At 46.9% G+C, this 20,344-nt stretch overlaps 2 protein-coding genes across 3 annotated transcripts in view; one reads left to right on the top strand and one right to left on the bottom strand.

The window, feature by feature from the left end:
• On the bottom strand, positions 1–4,433 carry MRPL40 (mitochondrial ribosomal protein L40). The gene is made up of 4 exons (XM_034989117.1): positions 3,707–4,433; positions 3,308–3,391; positions 1,286–1,444; positions 1–439 (listed from the first exon to the last, which is right to left on the bottom strand). Exons 1-4 carry the CDS (start codon positions 3,757–3,759, stop codon positions 115–117), a joined length of 621 nt encoding a protein of 206 aa, XP_034845008.1. The 5' UTR covers positions 3,760–4,433; the 3' UTR covers positions 1–114.
• A 308-nt stretch (positions 4,434–4,741) lies between these two features.
• LOC117999768 (protein HIRA) overlaps positions 4,742–20,344 on the top strand; it is an 89,925-nt gene continuing 74,322 nt past the window's right edge. For both annotated transcript variants that reach the window (XM_034989111.1, XM_034989115.1), the window contains exon 1: positions 4,742–4,919. In XM_034989111.1, the coding sequence (XP_034845002.1) occupies positions 4,883–4,919 (37 nt within the window). In that variant the 5' untranslated portion in view covers positions 4,742–4,882. The remainder of the gene's footprint in view (positions 4,920–20,344) is intronic.

Raw genomic sequence — 20,344 nt, 5'->3', positions numbered from 1 at the left:
CACTTGATTAAACATTATTTATTCACAGCATGCCTGACTCTGTGACAAGCAGGCTTGAGCCCTGGTCATTCTGGTTCTAAAGGGCAGTGTGTTCTGCAGACAGGTGCCGCCGCTCTACCTCTTAAACTCCACCTGTGTGTACACCTTGGTGATATCATGGTATCTGCCTTCAGGGGGCTGGTAGTTGGAGATTGGTGGCGTGTAATCTGGCCCTTCTCTTTCAAAGGGGAACAGATTGGGGTCCCGCTTGGTGGCCTCCACATGTAGCTCTGGGGACATGAGTTGCAGCTCCTGCAGAGCTTCCTGCTGGGACTCAACCATGGACCTGATGGCATCCCTCTCCTTCTCATGCTCTTGATGCTTGTACAGAGACCACTTCTTCAGGAGCAGAGCTCTCCGTTCACTCTCCTCAAAGGGAAGCTCCACGTGAGGCCGCTGTCTAGGAACACACAAATCCAAAGGTGTGAAGCTGGGAAGCACCGACCTCACTGGCCAGGTAGTCTGGGTGACTGCATATGACCCAAGCATCCCCACTGCCAGACACAGATGGGAAAAACGAAGTTAGGGATAAATTAAAGCATGGAATGTTGATGTGGTAGCAGCTGCAACTGATGTTGGAAGCCAGTGCCATTTGCTTTCCATGGACATAAGAAACAGTGATGCTCTAAGAAGACTGCTAGCACTTCCTCTACCCCATGCCTAGACTACCTTTGGTGAGAGGTGACTGTGGAAATGTAAAGTGGTGTTATGAAAATGGAAGCCCAAGTCCCAGGGAGTCAAGAGCCCAGATCAGCCCTAGAATACCAAAAAACCACCCGCCATGTCCCACCTGTATGGCAAGATGCTACTTTATAAATGGTACACACTTTTTTACAAGGCAGCAACCCTGCCAGGCCTGTACGCAACACATCCCAACTATGAGCATTTGTACCATAAAGCTAGAGGCTAAGGGTTTTCTACCATCAAGATGGGACAAGGGCTGCAGACCCAAGGCCCAAGTCATCAGTCACAGCTAAAACTCATCTTACAAAAAAGCAACAATACGAACTAGCTTATCAAATAGTTATTCTGAGTTTCCTTCCCATTTCTGCCATTCAAGAGCATCACCCAGGAATGCTTTTGCCAACTCCCACAAGAAACAGTCAAGGAGAAAAGGACTCAGACTGGGACCTAGTCTGCCCATGCCCACTCACCTTTTCCTGTCACAGGTGTGAAATGCAGACAAAACTACCAGAAGGTGATGGAACTCTTTGTCCTGAGAACCTCGACCCTAGAGAACACTTACCTTGCTTTATCCAAGAGCCTCACAGGTGTAATAAAATCTTCAATGGGAATTAGCTCCTGGCTAGCTTTCTCCAGTCGTCTGATCCTCTTTTTCAACCGGTCCTTTACTGCTTGGTCTTTTTTAGGATCTACCTTTTTCTTCTTTCGCAGAGGTTCTGCTCTAATGGATAAAGCCAACATTAGACATTTTCCTCTTCAGTGTCGCAACCATGCTGAGAGACATGGCACTAGGTGAAGTGCCCAGAACTTCTACCATGCTCTCCACTGGGGAAGGAACTATGCATGGATCTAACCTCATGAGCTGAGTGTGAAAGGGAGACGGCCTCCAACCCAGGGTACTTGTCAGAACTGTGTGGGCACGGTCAACCCAGGAAGGGCTAGAAAAACTTAATGGGGCATCAGGGTAAAAATTAAGAATAAGTACTCATCTTTCATGCTGGGTTTGGGTGTGTCTTGGGATTGCAATGGAAACTGAAAATACCAAATTGATGAGTTAGAAAATCATTACTCACATTTTAAATGGATTTGTGATTTTTTTTAAATTTTATTTATTTATTTGAGAGAGTGCACTAGCCGGGGGAGGGAGAAGAACAAGCAGACTTCCCGCTGAACAAGGAGCCCCATGCAATGCGGAGCTCAATCCCGGGTCCCTGGGATCATGACCTGAACCGAAGGCAGATCCTTAACCGACTGAGCCACCCAGGCACCCCTGGAATTGTGATTTGTAAAAGTGATTTGAGTAATAAAAGTGACTGACACGTCCCTGTTCACTTTTCAGGATTTCTTAACAAATTTCCCCATCCTAGAGCATTAACAAAAGTCTGATGTACTCTCAGAGAACAGATCTCCTATGGTGATAATATACTATTAAAGATAAGTAAATCCTCCGGGTCGCCTGGGTGGCTCAGTGGATTAAGCATCTGCCTTCCGCTCAGGTCATGATCCCAGGGTCCTGGGATCCAGCCTCGCAGCCAGCCAGCCGCCAGCCTCGCAGCCAGCCAGCAGCCAGCCAGCCAGCGGCCTCCCTGCTCAGCCGGGAGTCTGCTTCTCACTCTGCTCCTACCCCCGCTTGTGCTCTCTCTTGCTCACTCTCATGCATAAATAAATAACTAAATAACTAACTAAATAAATAAATAAAAAAAATAAAATAAAATCTTACAAAAAAAATAAGTAAATCCTCTAGCATCAAGACTGAGCTTTGTGCAGATGAATGGATAAAGAAGATGTGGTCCATATATACAATGGAATATTACTCAGCCATCAGAAAGGATGAATACCCAACTTTTACATCCACATGGATGGGACTGGAGGAGATTATGTTAAGTGAAATAAGTCAAGCAGAGAAAGTCAATTATCATATGGTTTCACTTATTTGTGGAACATAGGAATAGCATGGAGGACGTTAGGAGAAGGAAGGGAAAAATGAGGGGATGGAATTGAAGGGAGAGATGAACCATGAGAGACTATGGACTCTGAGAAACAAACAGGGTTCTAGAGGGGAGGGGGGAGGGGGGATTGGTCAGCCCGGTGATGGGTATTAAGGAGGGCACGTACTGCATGGAGCACTGGGTGTTATACGAAAACAATGGATCGTGGATCACCACATCAAAAACCAATGATGTATTGTATGCTGACTAACATAACATAATAATAATAAAAAAAAAAGACTGAGCTTTGTGAATCAAGTCCCTAGAAAGCATCCAGACTCCTCTAATCCTCATGCCTCCCCCGACCTCTCCAAGCAATCAGATGTCTATGCTGTGTCCTTTAAAACATACAACAATCCCTTTAAAACTGATTTTTATTTAAACCACTTTTACGTTTAATTTTTATTTTCTAATTACAGGCAGCAGTATTCCACATACAGAATGCTGAAAAACAGAAAACATCTACCTAAATTTAACTGACAAATTTCGCAATTAATTTTGCAAACCAAATGTCCAGTGGTCTTGTTTTGTTCTGTTTATATGCACATCAGTCTCCTGCTGACACCCCCAAAGAGGTCAGGCCCACGGTAGTTTACCTCATGGGAATGAGCTCCCAGAAGGACAAAAATGAAGCTCGCTGGTGGGTGTCTCTAATCTGTGTCTGCCAAGTTCCCAGAAGCCTGAAAGAGACAAAAGGATATATAAATATCTGATTCTCCTCACTAAACAGGAAAAGAGGAAAAAGTTATGCTACCCTCAAAATCTGGGGCCCTGGTAATTGCTATGTGACAAGGTCAACGTGCGAGACTTTTCCAAAATCCCCCGTTCACACCAGAGAGCACTTGGGCAGGGTCCCTGCTCGCCAGGGTCCTTGTATTTTCATCCACAGGAAGAGGCACGATCAGCTAGCTCCTCCCTGAGATAAAGTGGTCAAGGGCGGTCGGCGAGAGAGCACAGGCAAAGGACCCCACGCCCCTGCTGGGGTCCACACTCACCAACTCCGCGAGCGCAGAGCGCGAGCGGAAACTCCCAGTGCTGCTAAGGCCATGGCCCCTCTGGCAGTCGACCCGCTGCTTCCGGGCGCGCGCCCCTTGGCGGTCCGGCCCGCAGTACCCCTCTCAAAGGTCCGGCCTTCCCGTCGCTCCGCGTTCCCGCGTTCCGGCTGCGGAGGGCTGGGCTGACCTGGCCCGCCCCCGACGTGGCCCCGCCCCGCACGCCCTGGCGGCGCGCGGGCACGCCCTGAGCGCCTCGCACCTAGGGCGGCGTCCTCTTTTCCTCCTCTGCTTGACGCTGAGAGTCCTTCCCGGCTAAGGGCGCAACCCCGCCAGCGGGTGCTCCAGCTAGTCGGCTTGCGTCCCTGCGAGGGTTAAGACCCCGCAGTGCAGCCGGAGTGGCCGAGAGGTCGTCCTTCCGGGTCCAAGTGCCCACGTCTGTTTAAACGGCCCCGATCTTTCCTAAACGCGCTCGTCTCGGCCTCCCCCGTGACCACCTCCCTCCGCCCTCGGGGCTAGCTCGTTCCCCCGCAGTCGTCCGAACCCTGGGGCCGCGGCCACTGCCGGCCACATCATCCCGGCTCCGGCACGTGGCCTGGCGCTCGCGACATGCCCAATAAACGCGTATTGATGAATGACGGAAGCTAGCTAATTAGTCGGACTCGGAATCAGCGAGGTAGAGCTGGTGAGAGGCCGTTCAGGCCATTCCGACCCCTCCGGACTCCGCCGGCCCAGGCTGCAACTCGAGGCCCGGCTTGCCAGCCGCCCTCCTAGCCGACCCCTTGTGGGCGGCCGCGCCCCGGGCGGGCCCCAAGCGGGGTCACCCTGCCTTGCCCCTGCCCGCGAAGGAGTCCGGGCGGCCCCGTCCGCGTGGGGAGCGGTTTCCCGCCGGGGCGATTTGGCAGGTGCGCGCCGTGACTTCCGGCGTTGCCCGGGAGCCGCCGGAGGAGGAGCGGCGCAGGGGATGCGGCTGTGGCGGCGGCGGCGGCGGCCGAGCGCGGGGGGCGGCTGTGGCGGCGGAGGGGGGCGCGGGCCGGCAATGGCGCGGCGGCGCTGAGGGCGCGGGGCGGGAGGCGGCCGGAGGGCGGCGCGGGAGAAAGCAGCGGCGGTGGCTCCATGGCCCGGGCGCGCTGAGGGACGCGGCTCTCGCCTCAGCCCGGCGGCGGCGGCGGCCGAACAATGAAGCTCCTGAAACCGACCTGGGTCAACCACAATGGTGAGTGCGCGCAGGGGTCGCGGAAGGCCGAGCCCGGAGTCGAGTCGGGGTCTGGAGTGGGGTTGGAGCCGCGCGCAGGCCCTGCCCGCCTCGCCCCCGACGCACCCGGTGCCGGGTGCCCAAACTGCGGGGTCGGCGGGAGCGGACTTTGTCCTCCGCCCGGGGAAGCCGGCGAGCACGGGCACGTGCTCCGCCTGTCCTCAGCGAATCCGCCCTCACTCCTGGCACTTGCACTGAGCCCTCGGTCGCCCACCCGTGGTCCGTGGAGGAGCCGCGGCCTGCCTCCGGGGAGCGGCCCTGGGCGCCAGCCAGCTCCTGCCACTCGTCTGCATCAGCCAGGATGTGCTCACATGGTCCGGTGTGTGAAACTGGGGCCCAGTCCCCTCTGTGGCTTTTCAGTGGCGGGGTGAACACCTGAAATCTGCCTGTCTCTGCCCCGCTGGAGGGGCTGTTACTGTTCCTGCCAGAGGCCTGAATCTGGTGACAGTGCCCTCATTTGGGGGACTATGGCTCGGTCCCCAAGGTCCCCAGCTGAATGAACCACGTTTATGCTGAGACCTCAGGGTGGCTTGGGTTGGAGCCCATAGGGCCAGGGGTGATCTAGGAGAGGGCCTTCCTTAGCCCTGTGGCAGTGGTCCCAAAGCACACCCTGGGGGAGCAGACTCTTCCACTCCTCTGGTTGAGTACAGATAAGCCCACAAAACTGGTAGAGCGGTTTGTCATAGTTGTACTTTGTTGGCACAAGTGCTGCAGGAGTTGGTCTTCGCTCCCTGGAGAGGTGAGGGGAGAGAGACCCCCACCCTCTTGCTGACAGCACTGAAGCCCGGGGAGCGCCCCTCCAGCCTTGGGCCTGTAGCCCTGATTCTAGCCTGTCTCTGCTGACAGGAAAAGGGTCACCCTGATTCTGTCTTGTTCCTCATTTCTACTTTGCAACGCGACTAGAGGGAGCTAGTGGTTTTTTTGAGAGCAAGTAGAGGCCCCTTTTTTATACATGTGGAGCTTTTTAGTTTTGAACTTAATCCCGGGATGCTTCCTACTACCGCAACTGACCTGAACATCTGTGTTCTTTCAGTCAGAAGTGTTCTTTCCTTCTGTCTTCTTATGTGACATCTCTCATTTTTCAGGGTCCAGATGAGGTCACCTTTTTTGTTGTCGTTGACATTCCTCCTTTTTTTTTTTTAAAGAAGAATATTTTACTTATTTATTTGACAGAGAGAGCACAAGTAGGGGGATCAGCAGGCAGAGGGAGAGGGAGAAGCAGGCTCCTCGCTGAGCAGGGAGCCCGATGCAGGGCTTGATCCCAGGACACTGGGATCATGACCGGAGCTAAAGGCAGACGCTTCCCCTCCTGACCCACCCATGTGCCTCTACATTCCTCCTGTTTTATTCCACTAGATGTGCCCTGTCCCTGTGCATGTACTTTCCATATGCTCTCCCAGGGCAGGGGACTGCCTCATTCCCCTCTGTATTCCCTGCTACATTTAGCAGTACCTTCACACAAAGGTATATGGTAAATATTGGTTGCAACAGGTAAGCTGAGGTTTCCATAATTTACAAAGATACAGCTAGTCTTACTGTGCATGAAAGCAAAAGTGGTGAACTTTAGTTGCATTTCTCCAAGTGCTGATCTCCAAGAGCATTTCCTGATGTGTAGTGTGTAGATCTTTCCCTGGAGAATTGGGCAGATGTTCAGTGATTATATATTATGGTGCTTGTGAGTCAGGAAAGGAAAAATTTTGCTGTGTAAGTGAAGATCTGAAGGAATTTTTATTTTATTTTATTTTATTTTAAAGATTTTATTTATTTGACAGGGAACACAGGCAGGAGGAGTGGGAGAGGGAGAAGCAGGCTTCCTGCTGAGCAGGGAGCCCAATGCGGGGCTTGATCCCAGGACCTTGGGATCATGACCTGAGTCGAAGGCAGATGCTTAATGACTGAGCCACCCAGGCGCCCCGGAATTTTTATTTTAAAATTCTTTGTCTAGATCATTTTTTAAAGATTTACTTACTTATTTTAGAGTGAGAGAGGGCAAGGGAGGGTAGGAGGGTGGGCAGAGGGAGAAAGAATTCTCAAGCAGACTCCCTGCTGAGTGCAGAGCCCAACAAGGGGCTCAATCCCAGGACCCAGAGATCATGGCCTGAGCCGAAATCAAGAGACAACCGCTCAACTGACTGAGCTGCCTAGGCACCCCATAGATCAATTTTTGTGTATAATCTACCCTTCTTCAGTCTTTCTTCTATCTCTTGCCATATAATTTCTAACTTTGTGATAAGCTCCTTAGTAGGACCCAAGTTTTATGCTATGTAAGCATAAGTATGTCAAGATGCTTAAGCGATTATCTAGGTACAAATGAGTGAGAGTCTGCAACCAGGCCAGCAGCCAGACATCCCAGGCTGGCAGAGTGGGCAGAGCAGTGGGCCCTGGTCTCTTGTTGCTGCAGTCTCTCTCTCCATGGTCCTAGAATGGAACAGGATGGTATTTGCTCTGCTTTCTTCACAGTACAATTGTGATCTTTGGTTGCAAAGGTAAACACAGAAGTGCTCCCCAGACTATAAAGAGCTTTAGAAATCTAAGAGATAATAATAAAAGAAATTGAGACTCTCACAGGATAGGATTTAACTTTCCTTTCTTTAAAAATCTCCTGAAATCAGCCTCTGTTTCTTCAAGTGTTTAGAAGGACTGTCAGGGTAAATTACCACTGTCCAGAAGGACATGATAATAATCTGGATCACTACTGAGTGGTCTTTTAAAGACTGGTAAATAGTGGGAGCTGCTGGGAGCAGGGGTTGCTTAGCCAGAAATCAGAGTTGTGGGCAGTGGCCAGTAAAATCACGCTTATTTTGGATTAACAAACCCAAAGACCATGGTGCTGTGGAGAGTGCATCATTGCACTTTCAGGCTTCCTGAGTCTGCATTCATACTCCTGACTCGTTAATGTGGCTTGAACATACTTTTTCTGGTGTCTGGGAGTCCAAAGAGGGAAGGAACAGAGAGCCCAGCATTTTCCCTGTGGTGGCAGGGTCCATTTAGCCATGGTGGAGAGGACAGCTAGAATAAAGCAGGTTAAAGGCAAAGGAAGAAATATCTGTCGGGATGTAAGCATACTTTCGGTCTCCATTTTCCTGGCTAATAATAGTGGTAAGACCTTTCCTCTAAGGTAGGGTTTCTCAGCCTCAGCACTATTGACATTTTGGACCACATAATTGTTGTGGGGACCATACTGTGTGTTGTAGGATGTTAGCATCCCTCGCCTCAACTCATCAGGATACCAGTACCACCACCCCCACACACACCCAATTGTGACAACCAAAAATGTCTCCAGACATTTCCAGTATCCTCTGGTGGCCAGAATCAGCCCCAGTTGAGAATCACTGCTCTAAGGTGATCAGTAAGTTAATAAATTTTGAAGTTGTTTTATTCACAGTGAAATGAGCCTTGAACATGGAATCAGACTGGATTCGAGATGCAATCATTTATTAGCTGTAAATTCTTAGGCTTGTGACTCCACTTCTAGGCCTTGTTAAAGTTGAGGAAATAAAAAGATTCGTTCCTGTGTTTTCACCCTGTACCCAAATATAAAAAGACTGTCCTATGATACACAATAAGAGCTAATAATATTTATCACATATATGGAAGTATGTGTCAGCCACTGTTAACACATACACCTGTTTTACTCTTTGTTCTTGGATATAGTATTCCTTATATATTTTATTTTATTTTTGAAGGTTCATTTCTAAATTAGGTTATAACCATATATTGGTCACAAAGTGAATGATTGGGTTTTTGGTTGTAGAAAAATGTAATTTATGTGTTTAGAAAATTTCATTGAGACTCATGGTTTTTCCCATCCCTGGGCCTTTGCTTCTGAGAGTTTCTGGAAGTCTTCGCTCCTCGGCAGACGATGTTCATGCTCAGCTCTTCAGGGAAGCCCATTCTAACCAGAAGGGCCAGAACTGAAAGAACTCTTGTCCTCCCTTGGCCTCTGGCTCACACTTTGATGACATTGTTGTAAAAAGGCATTTGGCAAGTTTTCAGTACTGGGATAATTTGTCAGTTAATCACATTTGCTTTATGGTGTGTGTTTTTCCTCCTGCCCTGTAATTGGATTATTTTTCCCCCTACCCTGTGTCCTTCCAGAAGGGATTTCAAGACATCTTTTGGGGCGCCTGGGTGGCTCAGTCGTTAAGTGTCTGCCTTCGGCTCAGGTCATGATCCCAGGGTCCTGGGATCGAGCCCCGCATCAGGCTCCCTGCTCCGCGGACAGCCCACTTCTCCCTCTCCCACTCCCCCTGCTTGTGTTCCCTCTCTCGCTGTCTCTCTCTCTGTCAAATAAATAAATAAAATCTTTAAAAAAAAAAAAAAGACATCTTTCTGAGACGTATACTGGTGAAAATAAATAAATAAGCTTGAAGGGGAAATGCAGGCTGGGTGGTACAATAATGAAGTCAGCAGCGGGTGTGGAAAGGCCCTGCGCAGCTGCTTGAGGGGCACTGCAGACCTGTCTCTGAGAACAGTCTAGGAGGGATCCTAATAGTGATATTTTATGATTGCAGTGGTCATTAAGATAAGCTTTGTAGTTTGTCTACATCAGGGGTTCTCAAACAGACCAATGTCTGGAAACACATTTTGTTTTCACAACTGAAGGGGGGCACTACTGGCATCTAGTAGGTAGAGGGCAGGACTACTGCTGAACACTCTGCAGCATATAGGACATTTCCCCACAATAAAGAATCATCTGGCCCAAAATGTCAGTGGTGCTGAGGTTGAAAAACCCTGCTCTATATAAGAACATTTTTATTGTTATTTGCCTTTTCATGTATTTGTCTCATGGTTCCAACTAGATTGTAAACTTCTTGAGGACAAAAATTTTGCTTTTTATTTCAGAGTCAGATAGTCTTGTTCTTGAATCTCCGTGCTCTGCTGCTCACCAAATATGTGTTACAGAAGGTTCTTTTTATATCATCTCCTGATTTGTTAAATGAAGCCAATAATACCTGCCTCATCTGTTCCCTGTGAAGGCTCAGGAAATCTGAGCTCTCTCCACTCTGTCTCTCATTGAGTTGTACCTGAAGACAGTAGGTTGATTTAAAAAAAAATAACCAGAAGGCATCGGAAGATTCAGAAGAAAATGGGTGGGATTTTGCCTTAGATAATACACATGTGGATCTTTCACTTATTTATGGACGAAACTTTGAACCCTTCTGGAGGGAAGGTCTGTGGTGATCAGATGTAAATAAGACTACCCCTTTGTATGTAGGTGGGAGAGGACATAATAGACCACGATCTAGAATACAGGGCAGGTGGAAACCCGAGCTACACAGTGAGCCATGATAGCCCTAGGGACAGGAGCCTGGTTTGTGGATGTACCCTGGGGCTGAGCCTTGATGGGATGTGGAGTGTGGTGGTAGAGAAGGCACTGCCACTGTGGAAGTGTCAGAAGCAATAGGCCCGGGGAGGGTTGAGAGCATTTTAGGAAAGGGAGCAGATGAAACAAACAGCAAGTGTTTTAGAACACCTCTGGCAAAAAGAAAACCCATTTAGGTCAAAACTTGTTGCTTTTGAAAGCATTACCTGCTTTGATGCATTAACCAACCTAGGGCAGACCAAGTCACAGGGAAGTTGCCCTGGTCAGAGCCACTGTATGAGGGACAGACAGAAGAGGCAGTGAGCTTCATTTGGGGGCCAGCAATAGACCTTCATAGGAACAGACTCCAGGTCTGCTACATCGTCCATCAGAAGGTCCTGTACAGAGAGGCACTCAGTGAATTCATCCATTCAACAAATAATGAGTACAGATTACGTGCCAGGGGCTAAGTGCTGGAAATATAGCAGTGAACCAAGCAGCAGAGCAGGATCTTTTGAGGAGCAGCATGTGATGCACTCTAGCCAGTGAGACTAGGAGGGCTGTCTGCTGGGGGCATCCTGTCTAAGCGGACAGGGAGATGGAGGAGGGGAGAATTATTGGGGAGTGCTAGACGCAGGACTGGACAGAAAGAAGTTGAGCTGTAGTGCAAGTGCAACAAAAGCTGCAGCTGACCCTGTCAGGGGCTCTGCAGCTAGTCCTTATGAGTTGTCCTGAATTGGGGTGAAGGGCCAGGGCTTTCTAATGCCACATCCGCAATCATTGGGTGCAGGCTGTCCTGGGGAAGGGGACCTGACCTTGATCAAAGCAGTTCTTCCACTGAGGGCAGGTCCCCTATGGAGAAGACCTCAGCTGGGAGTTTTCACAGGCTGCCAGCACTCCCACAGCTGGGGGCAGGTGCTTCAGTTCCTGGAGGGAGGGGCCCTGGCCTGGTACCACAGCATCTGTGACAGGTCTGATAGAGGTGAGAGGAAGGCAGCTGTCTGAGGGAGGAGCATTCCAGGCAGAGAGAAGAGCCAGAGCTTGCCTGGCAGGTTTGAGGAATAGCATGGATGTCTTACGATTGGAGTGAGGCTGGAGCAGCAAATGGGCAAGAGCATTAAGAGATGAGGCTGGAGAGAGCTGTGTACTGACTGGGAGGACCTGGTGGCTGCTAGACTTCAGTTCCCAGTGCCATGTGAGCAGAGGAGTAACGGTGGTCTGACTTGACTGTTAAAGATCCTCCTGATTTCTTCACTGGAACTAGAATGAGTGTGGGGGCAATGGAGAGAGCTGGGAGACCCATTAAAAGGCAGTTGCAGTGATCCAGGCAAAAGATGACTGTGGTTTGGACCAGGGAGGTGATGGAGGTGATAGTGCTGATGAGAAATGGCTGGACTTTATGTGAGTATACGTATATTATTTTTTTAGATATAGTTTACATGTTATTTCATGTAATAATTATATATTGTAATTATATAAAATATGTAAATTATATATATTTAAGTATAATTTACATAGGGAAATGCACAGTTTGTATACAATTTGATGAATTTTGGCAAACAAATACACTGTCTAACTCATTCCCAACCCAAGATACGAACATTTGCACCTCTCTAGAAAGTTTGAGTTACAGACATATTGTGAAGGTAGAGTCATCAGGGTAGAATGTGGGATGTGAGATGGGCTGGCTCCCAGGTGAAGAGCAGAGTTGTCATCCACTGAGATCAGTAAGAGAATAGAGCAGACAGAGAGGAAGAGCAAGGATTCAGTTAGAGGGGGTGGGCCAAATGAGGCCATCACACAGGGCTTCCCCCCAGGATCTCCTTTGATAAATGGCTTCTTCACCTTCTCCCTTTTGAAAACACTAGAGCTCCATTCTAGAGCTATTGTTTTTGTTCTTGTTTTTGTTTTCTTTAAGATTTTATTTATTTATTCATAAGAGAGAGAGAGAGAGGCAGAGGGAGAAGCAGGCTCCCCGCTGAGCAGAGAGACCGATGCGGGACTCGATCCCAGGACCCTGGGATCATGACCTGAGCCGAAGGCAGATGCAACCAACTGAGCCACCCAGGTGCCCTAGAGCTATTGTTAAGGAATAGGACAAACACCTACATTTTTGGCTAGAGACAATTGCCATGTATAATTATACTAGGATACATCTTATAGTGTATGAGTGATCTGGATAATGAAGCATTTTGTACTTAAAATTATTTTTCTTATTATCATAGTAATACCTGTTCAATTTAGGAAAAGTTAGAAAATGCTAAAACTTTATATGGTCTTTGAGACCATTTGGGAAAAAAATAAATGGATAACTTGGTGCTTTTAAAAAAAACCCACACACATTTTATTTAGTGTACATATCACAGTGTAAAAGTATCTGCATTCTTTAAGACCTTAGCCAAATCCCTGATACCGTAGCAAATTCAGTGTTTTTATTGTATAGCCTCCCTTCGGACCTTGGATTACACATATAACTGGAATAGCTAAAATGTTGCTTTGCATTTTCTACTTAAATAATACTGTAGGTTTGTTATTTTCTTTTTTTTTTTTTTAAGATTTTATTTATTTATTTGATAGAAACACAGCGAGAGAGGGAACACAAGCAGGGGGAGTGGGAGAGGGAGAAGCAGGCTTCCCACTGAGCAGGGAGCCCAACACGGGGCTGGAGCCCAACACGGGGCTGGAGCCCAACGCGGGGCTCAATCCCAGGACCCTGGGATCATGACCTGAGCCGAAGGCAGACACTTAACGACTGAGCCACCCAGGCACCCCTCCCTTTTTTTAAATTGAAGTATTTTATATAGCAGTAATGTTTCAGGTGTACAACATCATGATTCCATATTTGTATATATCACAAAATAATCACAGTAAGTGTAGTTAACATCCATCACTGTACATAGTTACAGAATTTTTTTTCTTGAGATGAAAGCTTTTAAAATTTACTCTCTTAGCAACTTTCAAGTATGGGATACAGTATTATTAACTGTAGTGTTATTTTCTTAATTGTTAAACAGCTAACAGATTCCCCACCCCCATAGAAGTGTTGTTTTTAATTGCTCTTAATTTTTGAATGAAACCGTATAGAAGAGATGATTATGTTTAGAGAAATCCACTTTGTGGATAACTTTTAAGGAATATCTCTGTTCTGCAAAAGTAAAGGAGAAAAAAGTATGAAGAAATAGTCGCTGTTACCAAAACTTCCTAGATTATGCATTGGCAAATGCTGCAGGAGAAGTGATTAAGATTCATAACTGATATACCTGTAACTTTCTTTTTACTTTAGTTTGTGGCAACACACACACACACACACACACACACACACCCACACACCCACACCCACACCCCCCCCCCCCAGAACGGTTGCATGATTGCTACAGCTTCCTTCCTGTGCTGTGTTTTGAATCTCTCAGCCACCTGATACCTATGAGATGTCATCGTGGTAGTGCTTACCTAAGGAGACCGGAGAAGTTTTTGTGGTTGAAAGCGGTAGACATAACAGCAGCAGATGGCTTTGTGAGCCAGTCAAGGCCATGCTTCCCACTTGCAGGTGCTTGGTGACGTCTGAGTCCTCACTTGAGGAGATGAGGAGCCTGCCTTTTAAAGATTGGGATGCTAATGACACTGAAGGTGTTTTTGAATTTTGGGCCTCTGCTGCAGTCTTTCTCCAGCCATTAACAATAAGTACTTATTGAGTGCCTACTGGTACTATTGAGTCACCCTGGTACCTAGAGCTGTGGCTTGACTCTAGGTACCACAGTGACTCTGACTAAAACAGACAAAAATTGCTGAGCTCCTGGAATTTACATTCTGGTGGTTGGGGTGGACAGACATGCAATAAAGGAAATTATACAATATGTAAGAAATTGCTAAGAAAAAAGTAGATGAGAATTGGGATTGGTTGTACCAAGTTGAGGAAGTAGTACTTTCAGGTAGGGTGGTCAGGGCAGGCCTCAATGAGAGGGCGTCATTTGAGCAAAGACTAAAAGGAGATGAGAGAGGTATGTGTGTGTCTGGGAAGGAACCAGTTCAGGGCACTGGATGGAAACACTCCTGTGCAGTCTAGGAACAAAGGGAAGGCCAGGACATGGGGCCAGTGATTGGGGGAGGAGGCAGAAGATGGAGGCCAGAAAAGTCATGGGTGGGACCGTTGTGCTGCGCCTCTTGGCTTCCCCTGTCCCAGGCATGATCTTTGCTGATGGGGAGCAGGTTTGGGCCGGAAGATCTGGAGTTCCGTTGTGGAGAAGTTGAAGATGAAATGTCTGTAGATAGCTGGATAGAGGAGCAAGCTGCACATTAGAGTGCTTAGGTGCAAGTCTTCTCCAGAGAGATGACTGGTTGTAGATTTGCACGTTATCACCTGCATAAGGAGTCAGTTTTATTGACAGCCACGGATGTTTTGGTATTTGCCTTTATTTTATATTACTACACACAGACATATTTAAAAACATCATATATGTATGTGTATTTATTTTTTTATTATTGAGAAAGTTGTAGATTACCACACAGGCTAATGAAACAATACTAAGAGATTCTTTGTACTCTTTTCCCAGTTTCTCCCACTGGTAACATTTTATAAAACAGCAATATAATATCACATTGACATTGATATTGACACAATCCAACTGTCTTATTCAGACTTCTCCACTTGTATTTGTACTCGTGTTTGGATAGGTGTTTAGGGTTTTGTTTTGTTGTTGTTGTGTTTTTTGTGTTTTTTTTTAAGATTTTATTTGTTTGAGAAAGAGAGCAGGAGGAGGAGCAGAGGAAGAGGGACAAGCAGACATCGTGCTTAGCACAGAGCCCGAAGCAGGGCTTGATCCGAGGACCCTGAGATCAGGACCTAAGCCAAAATCAAGAGTCAGTGGCTTAACTGACAGCCACGCAGGCGCCCCTGGGTGTTTAGTTCTATACAGTTTTTCACCTGTGTAGGTTCATGTATCCACCACCACAGTCAAGACACTGAGCAGTTATAATTAATACCTTTTATAGCCCTTCCACACCCCTGTACCTTATAGATAGGTAGCTGGTAGGTGGGTAGAGTTATAGAGAGATATATAGATAGATTGGTTTGGTTTTCGTTAGCATTTTTTTAAGTTGTGGTAAAATACACTTAACAAAATATACCATCTTAACCATCTTTAAAGTGTATAATTCAGTAGTGTTATGTATGTTCACACTGTTGTGGAACCAATCTCCATAACTTAGTCATCTTGTAAAACTAAGACTATATATACACATTAAGGGACAAGTCCCCATTCTCCCTACCTCCAGCCCCTGGCAGCCACCACTCCACTTTCTGTCTTTATAAATTTGACTGCTCTACAGACCTCATATAAGTGGCATCATATATTATTTGTGACTAGCTTATGTTAATTATAACATTTTCAGGGTTCATCCATGTTGTAGAGTGCATCAGAATCTCCTTCCTTTTTAAGGCTGAATGATATTCTGTTGTATGTATATACCACAGTTTGCTTATCCATGCATCTGTCAATGGACACTTACATTGCTTCTACCTCTTGGCTGTTCTGACTAATGCTGCTATGAACATGGGTGTACAATATCTCTTCAAGACCTTGCTTTCAATTCTTTTGGATATATACCCAGAAGTGGAATTGCTGGATCACGGGTAATTCTATTTTTAATTTTTTAAGGAATGCCCATACTGCTTTGATAGCGGCTGTACCATTTTACATTCCTACCAGCAATGCACAGAATTCCATTTTCTCCACATCCTTACCAGCACTTGTTATTCTCTCTCTCTCTCTTTTTTCTAATAGTAGCCAACCTAATAGATGTAAGGTGATAATCTCATTCTAATTTGCATTTTTGTGGTAGCTAATGATGTTGAGCATCTTTTTATATGCTTGTTGGCTATTTGTATATCTTCTCTGGAGAAATGTCTGTTCAAGTCCTTTGCCTGTTTTTGAATGGGTTTTTCTGTTTTCTGTCATTGAGTTTTAGGAGTTCTTTGTATTTCAGGATATTAATCTTTCATCATATATGTGGTTTACAAATATTTTCTCCTGTTTTGTGGGTTGCCTTTTTATTCTTTTGATAGTGCCCTTTGGTGGGCAAAAGTTTTTAATTTCCAAGAAGCCCAATTTGTCTATTTTTTTCCTCTTAATGCCTGTGTCTTTGGTATCATATCTAAGAAATCATTGCCAAATCCATTGTCGTTAAACTTTCCCCCATGTTCTCTTGAGTTTTATAATGTTAGGTTTCACATTTGGATCCTTGATCCATTTTGAGTTAAATCCTTATATGGTGTAAGGATCTAGCTTCATTCTTTTGCATGCAGATGTTCATTTTTTCCAGCACCATTTGTTGACGAAACTGTCCTTTTCCCATGGACTGGTCTTGGTGCCCTTGTCAAAAATCACTTGACCACATATGCAAGGGTTTATTTCTGTGCTCTCTATTCTGCTATGCTGGTCTCTGTGTCTGTCTTCATGCCAGTAACACTGTTTTGATTACTGTAGCTTTGTAGTCAGTTTTGAGATCAGGAAGTGTAAGACTCCAACTTTGTTCTTTTTTTATTTTTTAAGATTTTTATTTATTTGACAGAGACATAGCGAGAGAGGGAACACAAGCAGGGGGAGTGGGAGAGGGAGAAGCAGGCTTCCCGCTGAGCAGGGACCCCGATGTGGGGCTCGATCCCAAGACCCTGGGATCATGACCCGAGCCGAAGGCAGACACCCAACTGCTGAGCCACCCAGGTGCCCCTCCAACTTTGTTCTTTTCCAAGATTCTTTTAGCTATCCGGGGTCCTGTGAGATTCCATAAGAATTTATAGGATGGGTTTTTCTATTTCTGCAAAAAATGTCATTGCCAGTTTTTGTTTTGTTTTGTTTTGTTTTTTTCAAGTGAAGTCTACCCCCAATACAGGGCTGGAACTCACAATCCTGAGATAAAGATTCACACACTCCGTACTGATTGAGCCAGCCAAGCTCCCCTATCATTGCAGTTTTGATAGGGATTGCATTAAATCTGTAGAGCTTTGGTATTATTGACATCTTTTTTTTTTTTTTAAAGATTTTATTTATTTATTCATGAGAGATAGAGAGAGAGAGAGGCAGAGGCAGAGGGAGAAGCAGGCTCCCCGCTCTGCGGGGAGCCCGATGCGGGACTCGATCCCAGGACCCTGGGATCATGACCTGAGCTGAAGGCAGACGCTTAACCGACTGAGCCACCCAGGCGTCCCGGTATCATTGACATCTTAACAGTATTAAGTCTTCCAGTTCCTGAACACAGGATGTTTTTCCATTTATTTGTGTCTTTAATTTCTTGCAGCGCTGTTTTCTAGTCTTCAGTGTACACTCAAACATTTCCCTGTGTTTCATTTTTAGTTACAGATTTACCAAATTTGTTAAAACCAGGTATTAATGGGCTGTATAGGAGAAGTGTTTCCAGGAGCAATGTGCAGTGGGCAAAGGCCTCAACTTCCCCTAAGCTTCCATTCCAGCAGTACGTGCTCACAGATGTTCCAGTTGGATCTGCCCAGTGAGCTGTCAGAGCATAAACGCCCAAAGACAGGAGCCCAAACCAAAGATCTGAAGGCCACCGAGAGAGCCAGCTATTCTCATTTGGGCCCTCCCTGCTTCTCTCTGGCCAGTGCTGTCTGTTCGGACTTTAAGTTCCACATTTGGGCCTCCTCCAGGAGTCTTTTCCCCTGATGCCAGGGAGGAGGATTCTGTCTGACCACGCTCTGTGAAAATCCAGTTTCTGTACCTTACTCTTTATTCCTGCCAGATGGAGACCATTCATGCTGCAGTTGTCAGATCAGCAACCCCCAGGCAGGGAACAGTGGCCAACTGTTGTAGCTCTGTGGAGAGAGTGACAACAGGTTGCTGTGTGTGGTCTGAGGAGGGGTACAAGACAATGTCCAGGAGGGGTGACCTGGAAGCAGAGCCCCAAGGAGAATGGGCTTTGGTGGGTGTGCAGGGAGAACATGCTGGCCACTGTCATTCAAAGGATGTGAGATTGCCTGGCAGCTCTAGGGCCCCGGAAGGGGATTAATTTCTCTTTTGTCTCTGTTTAAAAAAAAAAAAAAAAAATTAAGACTTTATTTATTTAAAAAACAAAAGACTTTATTTGACAGAGAGAGAGAGAGAGAGCACAAGCAGGGGAAGGGGCAGAGGGAAAGGGAGAAGCAGGCTCCCCACTGAGCAGGAAGCCTGATGCAGGGCTTGATCCCAGGACCCTGAGATCATGACCTGAGCCATCCAGGCACCCCTTGTTTCTGTTTTTGTACAAAGAAAGATGGAATGCAGGAAGTAGTTAGGAATTCATATTTAACATTGTGCCACAGGAAAAGTTCTCTAACTACTTAGGCCACAGATCCTTTTCCTCAGCTCCACCTCAAAGAGCCCTTTAGAAAAAGGAGGTCTGTTCCTACTGAGGGAACGTGAATCACTGTAGTCCTTGGACCGCAGAGTCTAGTACTGGAAGGAGGTAGGGAGCTGATACCATGCTGGTGGCTTTGTGTAGGTACATTACAATATTTCATCAACTCTGTGGCCCATCTCTACAAAAGGAAATATGGTGCCCATTACCCCAGTCACACCTTTCACCAAAGCACATTGTGATCTAGGAAACGTTCACATGTGAAATGTGTGCATCTTTGAAGCAATGTGGCTCGGCATCTTAATCTCTCTCAGAAGGTGCTTGTAAGGGTGACTGTGACTTCCACACCATTCAGATTAGGAAACTGGTGTTTGGAGGCATTCAATAATTTACTCAAGGCTGCATAGTTGTTAAGCGTCAGGGCTGAGAATTCCACCCACGCTTGTTCATTGTTCAAACCCAGGCCAGTTCCCAGCCCTCGTTTCTGCCTTCCCCTGGAGCCTTGAGGCCCTCTCTGGTCTTAGCAAAAGCCCATGCTCCACACAGCTATGTGGAGCTGAAATGTGAGTCTGGCTTTAGCGTTCCCTTGCTTCAGAGGTAGCTGTAGAGGAAGGTCTGCGTTCCTCAGTGGTGTCTTGCTGGGCCCTACCCATCCTCTGAGCCTCCTCTCTCCACACACTCTGTAGCAGCTTGTCAGGATTCTTCTATGCCATGTCCCCTCTGCCTGAAATTCCCTTCCCTCCTCTTCTGGCTGATCCTTCTCAGCCTTTGGGACTCACTTCAGTTGTGATTTCTATAGGAAGCCCAGGCTGAGTTAGATAGCTTTCCATTTGTGCAGACACCCATCACTGGGAGCATCCTAAGGGCAGGGCTGAGCCTTTCGTAGCTTTACTTTTCCTCTGCTTAGTCCCATAGCAGGCTCATAGACAACCACCAAGGTGGATGGATGAGAAAACATCTCATTGATGCTGTGAGTGGGTGTGGTGGGGAAGACTTGGGCTGTGATGGGTACCTGTGCAGCAGAGCCCCTCTGCTCACCTACCTAGGCTCAGCCATGTGTGCTCTTAGGGAGTCAGGTTTGTCTTTTATTTGCATGTAAGTCATTTTGATGTGCTTCTTGAGGGGGCATATAATACAATGTCTCACAGACTTAAGGAACTGAAAAGCCCTCCTATGGCCAGGTGAGTGCTCTTCTCCTCCCCCCCGCAACCCCCCCCCCCATTGGCCTTCTCAGGACTGATGCTGAGTCAGCTAGAACTTTTTTGGTGAAAATGACAGATATGCAACTCCAGTTGCCTTAGGCAGAAAAGTGAATGAATTAGCATAACAAACTACCCCCAAACTTGCTGGTTTAAAACAATAGCTGTTTTATTATTTGTTTGTGATTGTGAAACCTGGCCAGGCTCAGCAGGGACAGCTCATCTTAGTTCTGCACTGCGTCTGCTGGGATGGCTCGAGCAGTTTGGGGCCAGAACAGTTCATCCTGGGTCCTGTGTCAGGACCCTGATTCTCACTGTTGTCTGGATTCTTTGACCCTTTTTCTGTGGCCAGCTTGTGGGGGGGGGGTTGTCTCAGCACAGTGGTCTCAGGGTACTTGGACTTCTTACATGGCAACCACCTGGCCAAAGGAACCAGACAAATGCCACAGGGCTCTGGCTTCCTCCAGAGAGCAAAAGTTGAACTGCTGGACCTTCTTTAGGCTTAATCTCAGAACTGGAGCAGCGTTACTTCAGTC

The sequence above is a fragment of the Mirounga leonina genome, unplaced genomic scaffold (assembly GCF_011800145.1).
Source record: "Mirounga leonina isolate KUSES-001 unplaced genomic scaffold, KU_Mleo_1.0 Mir_481, whole genome shotgun sequence".
NCBI lineage: Eukaryota > Metazoa > Chordata > Mammalia > Carnivora > Phocidae > Mirounga > Mirounga leonina.
The sequence above is the reverse complement of the archived record's forward strand: the minus strand, read 5'-3'. Positions and strand labels throughout refer to the sequence as shown.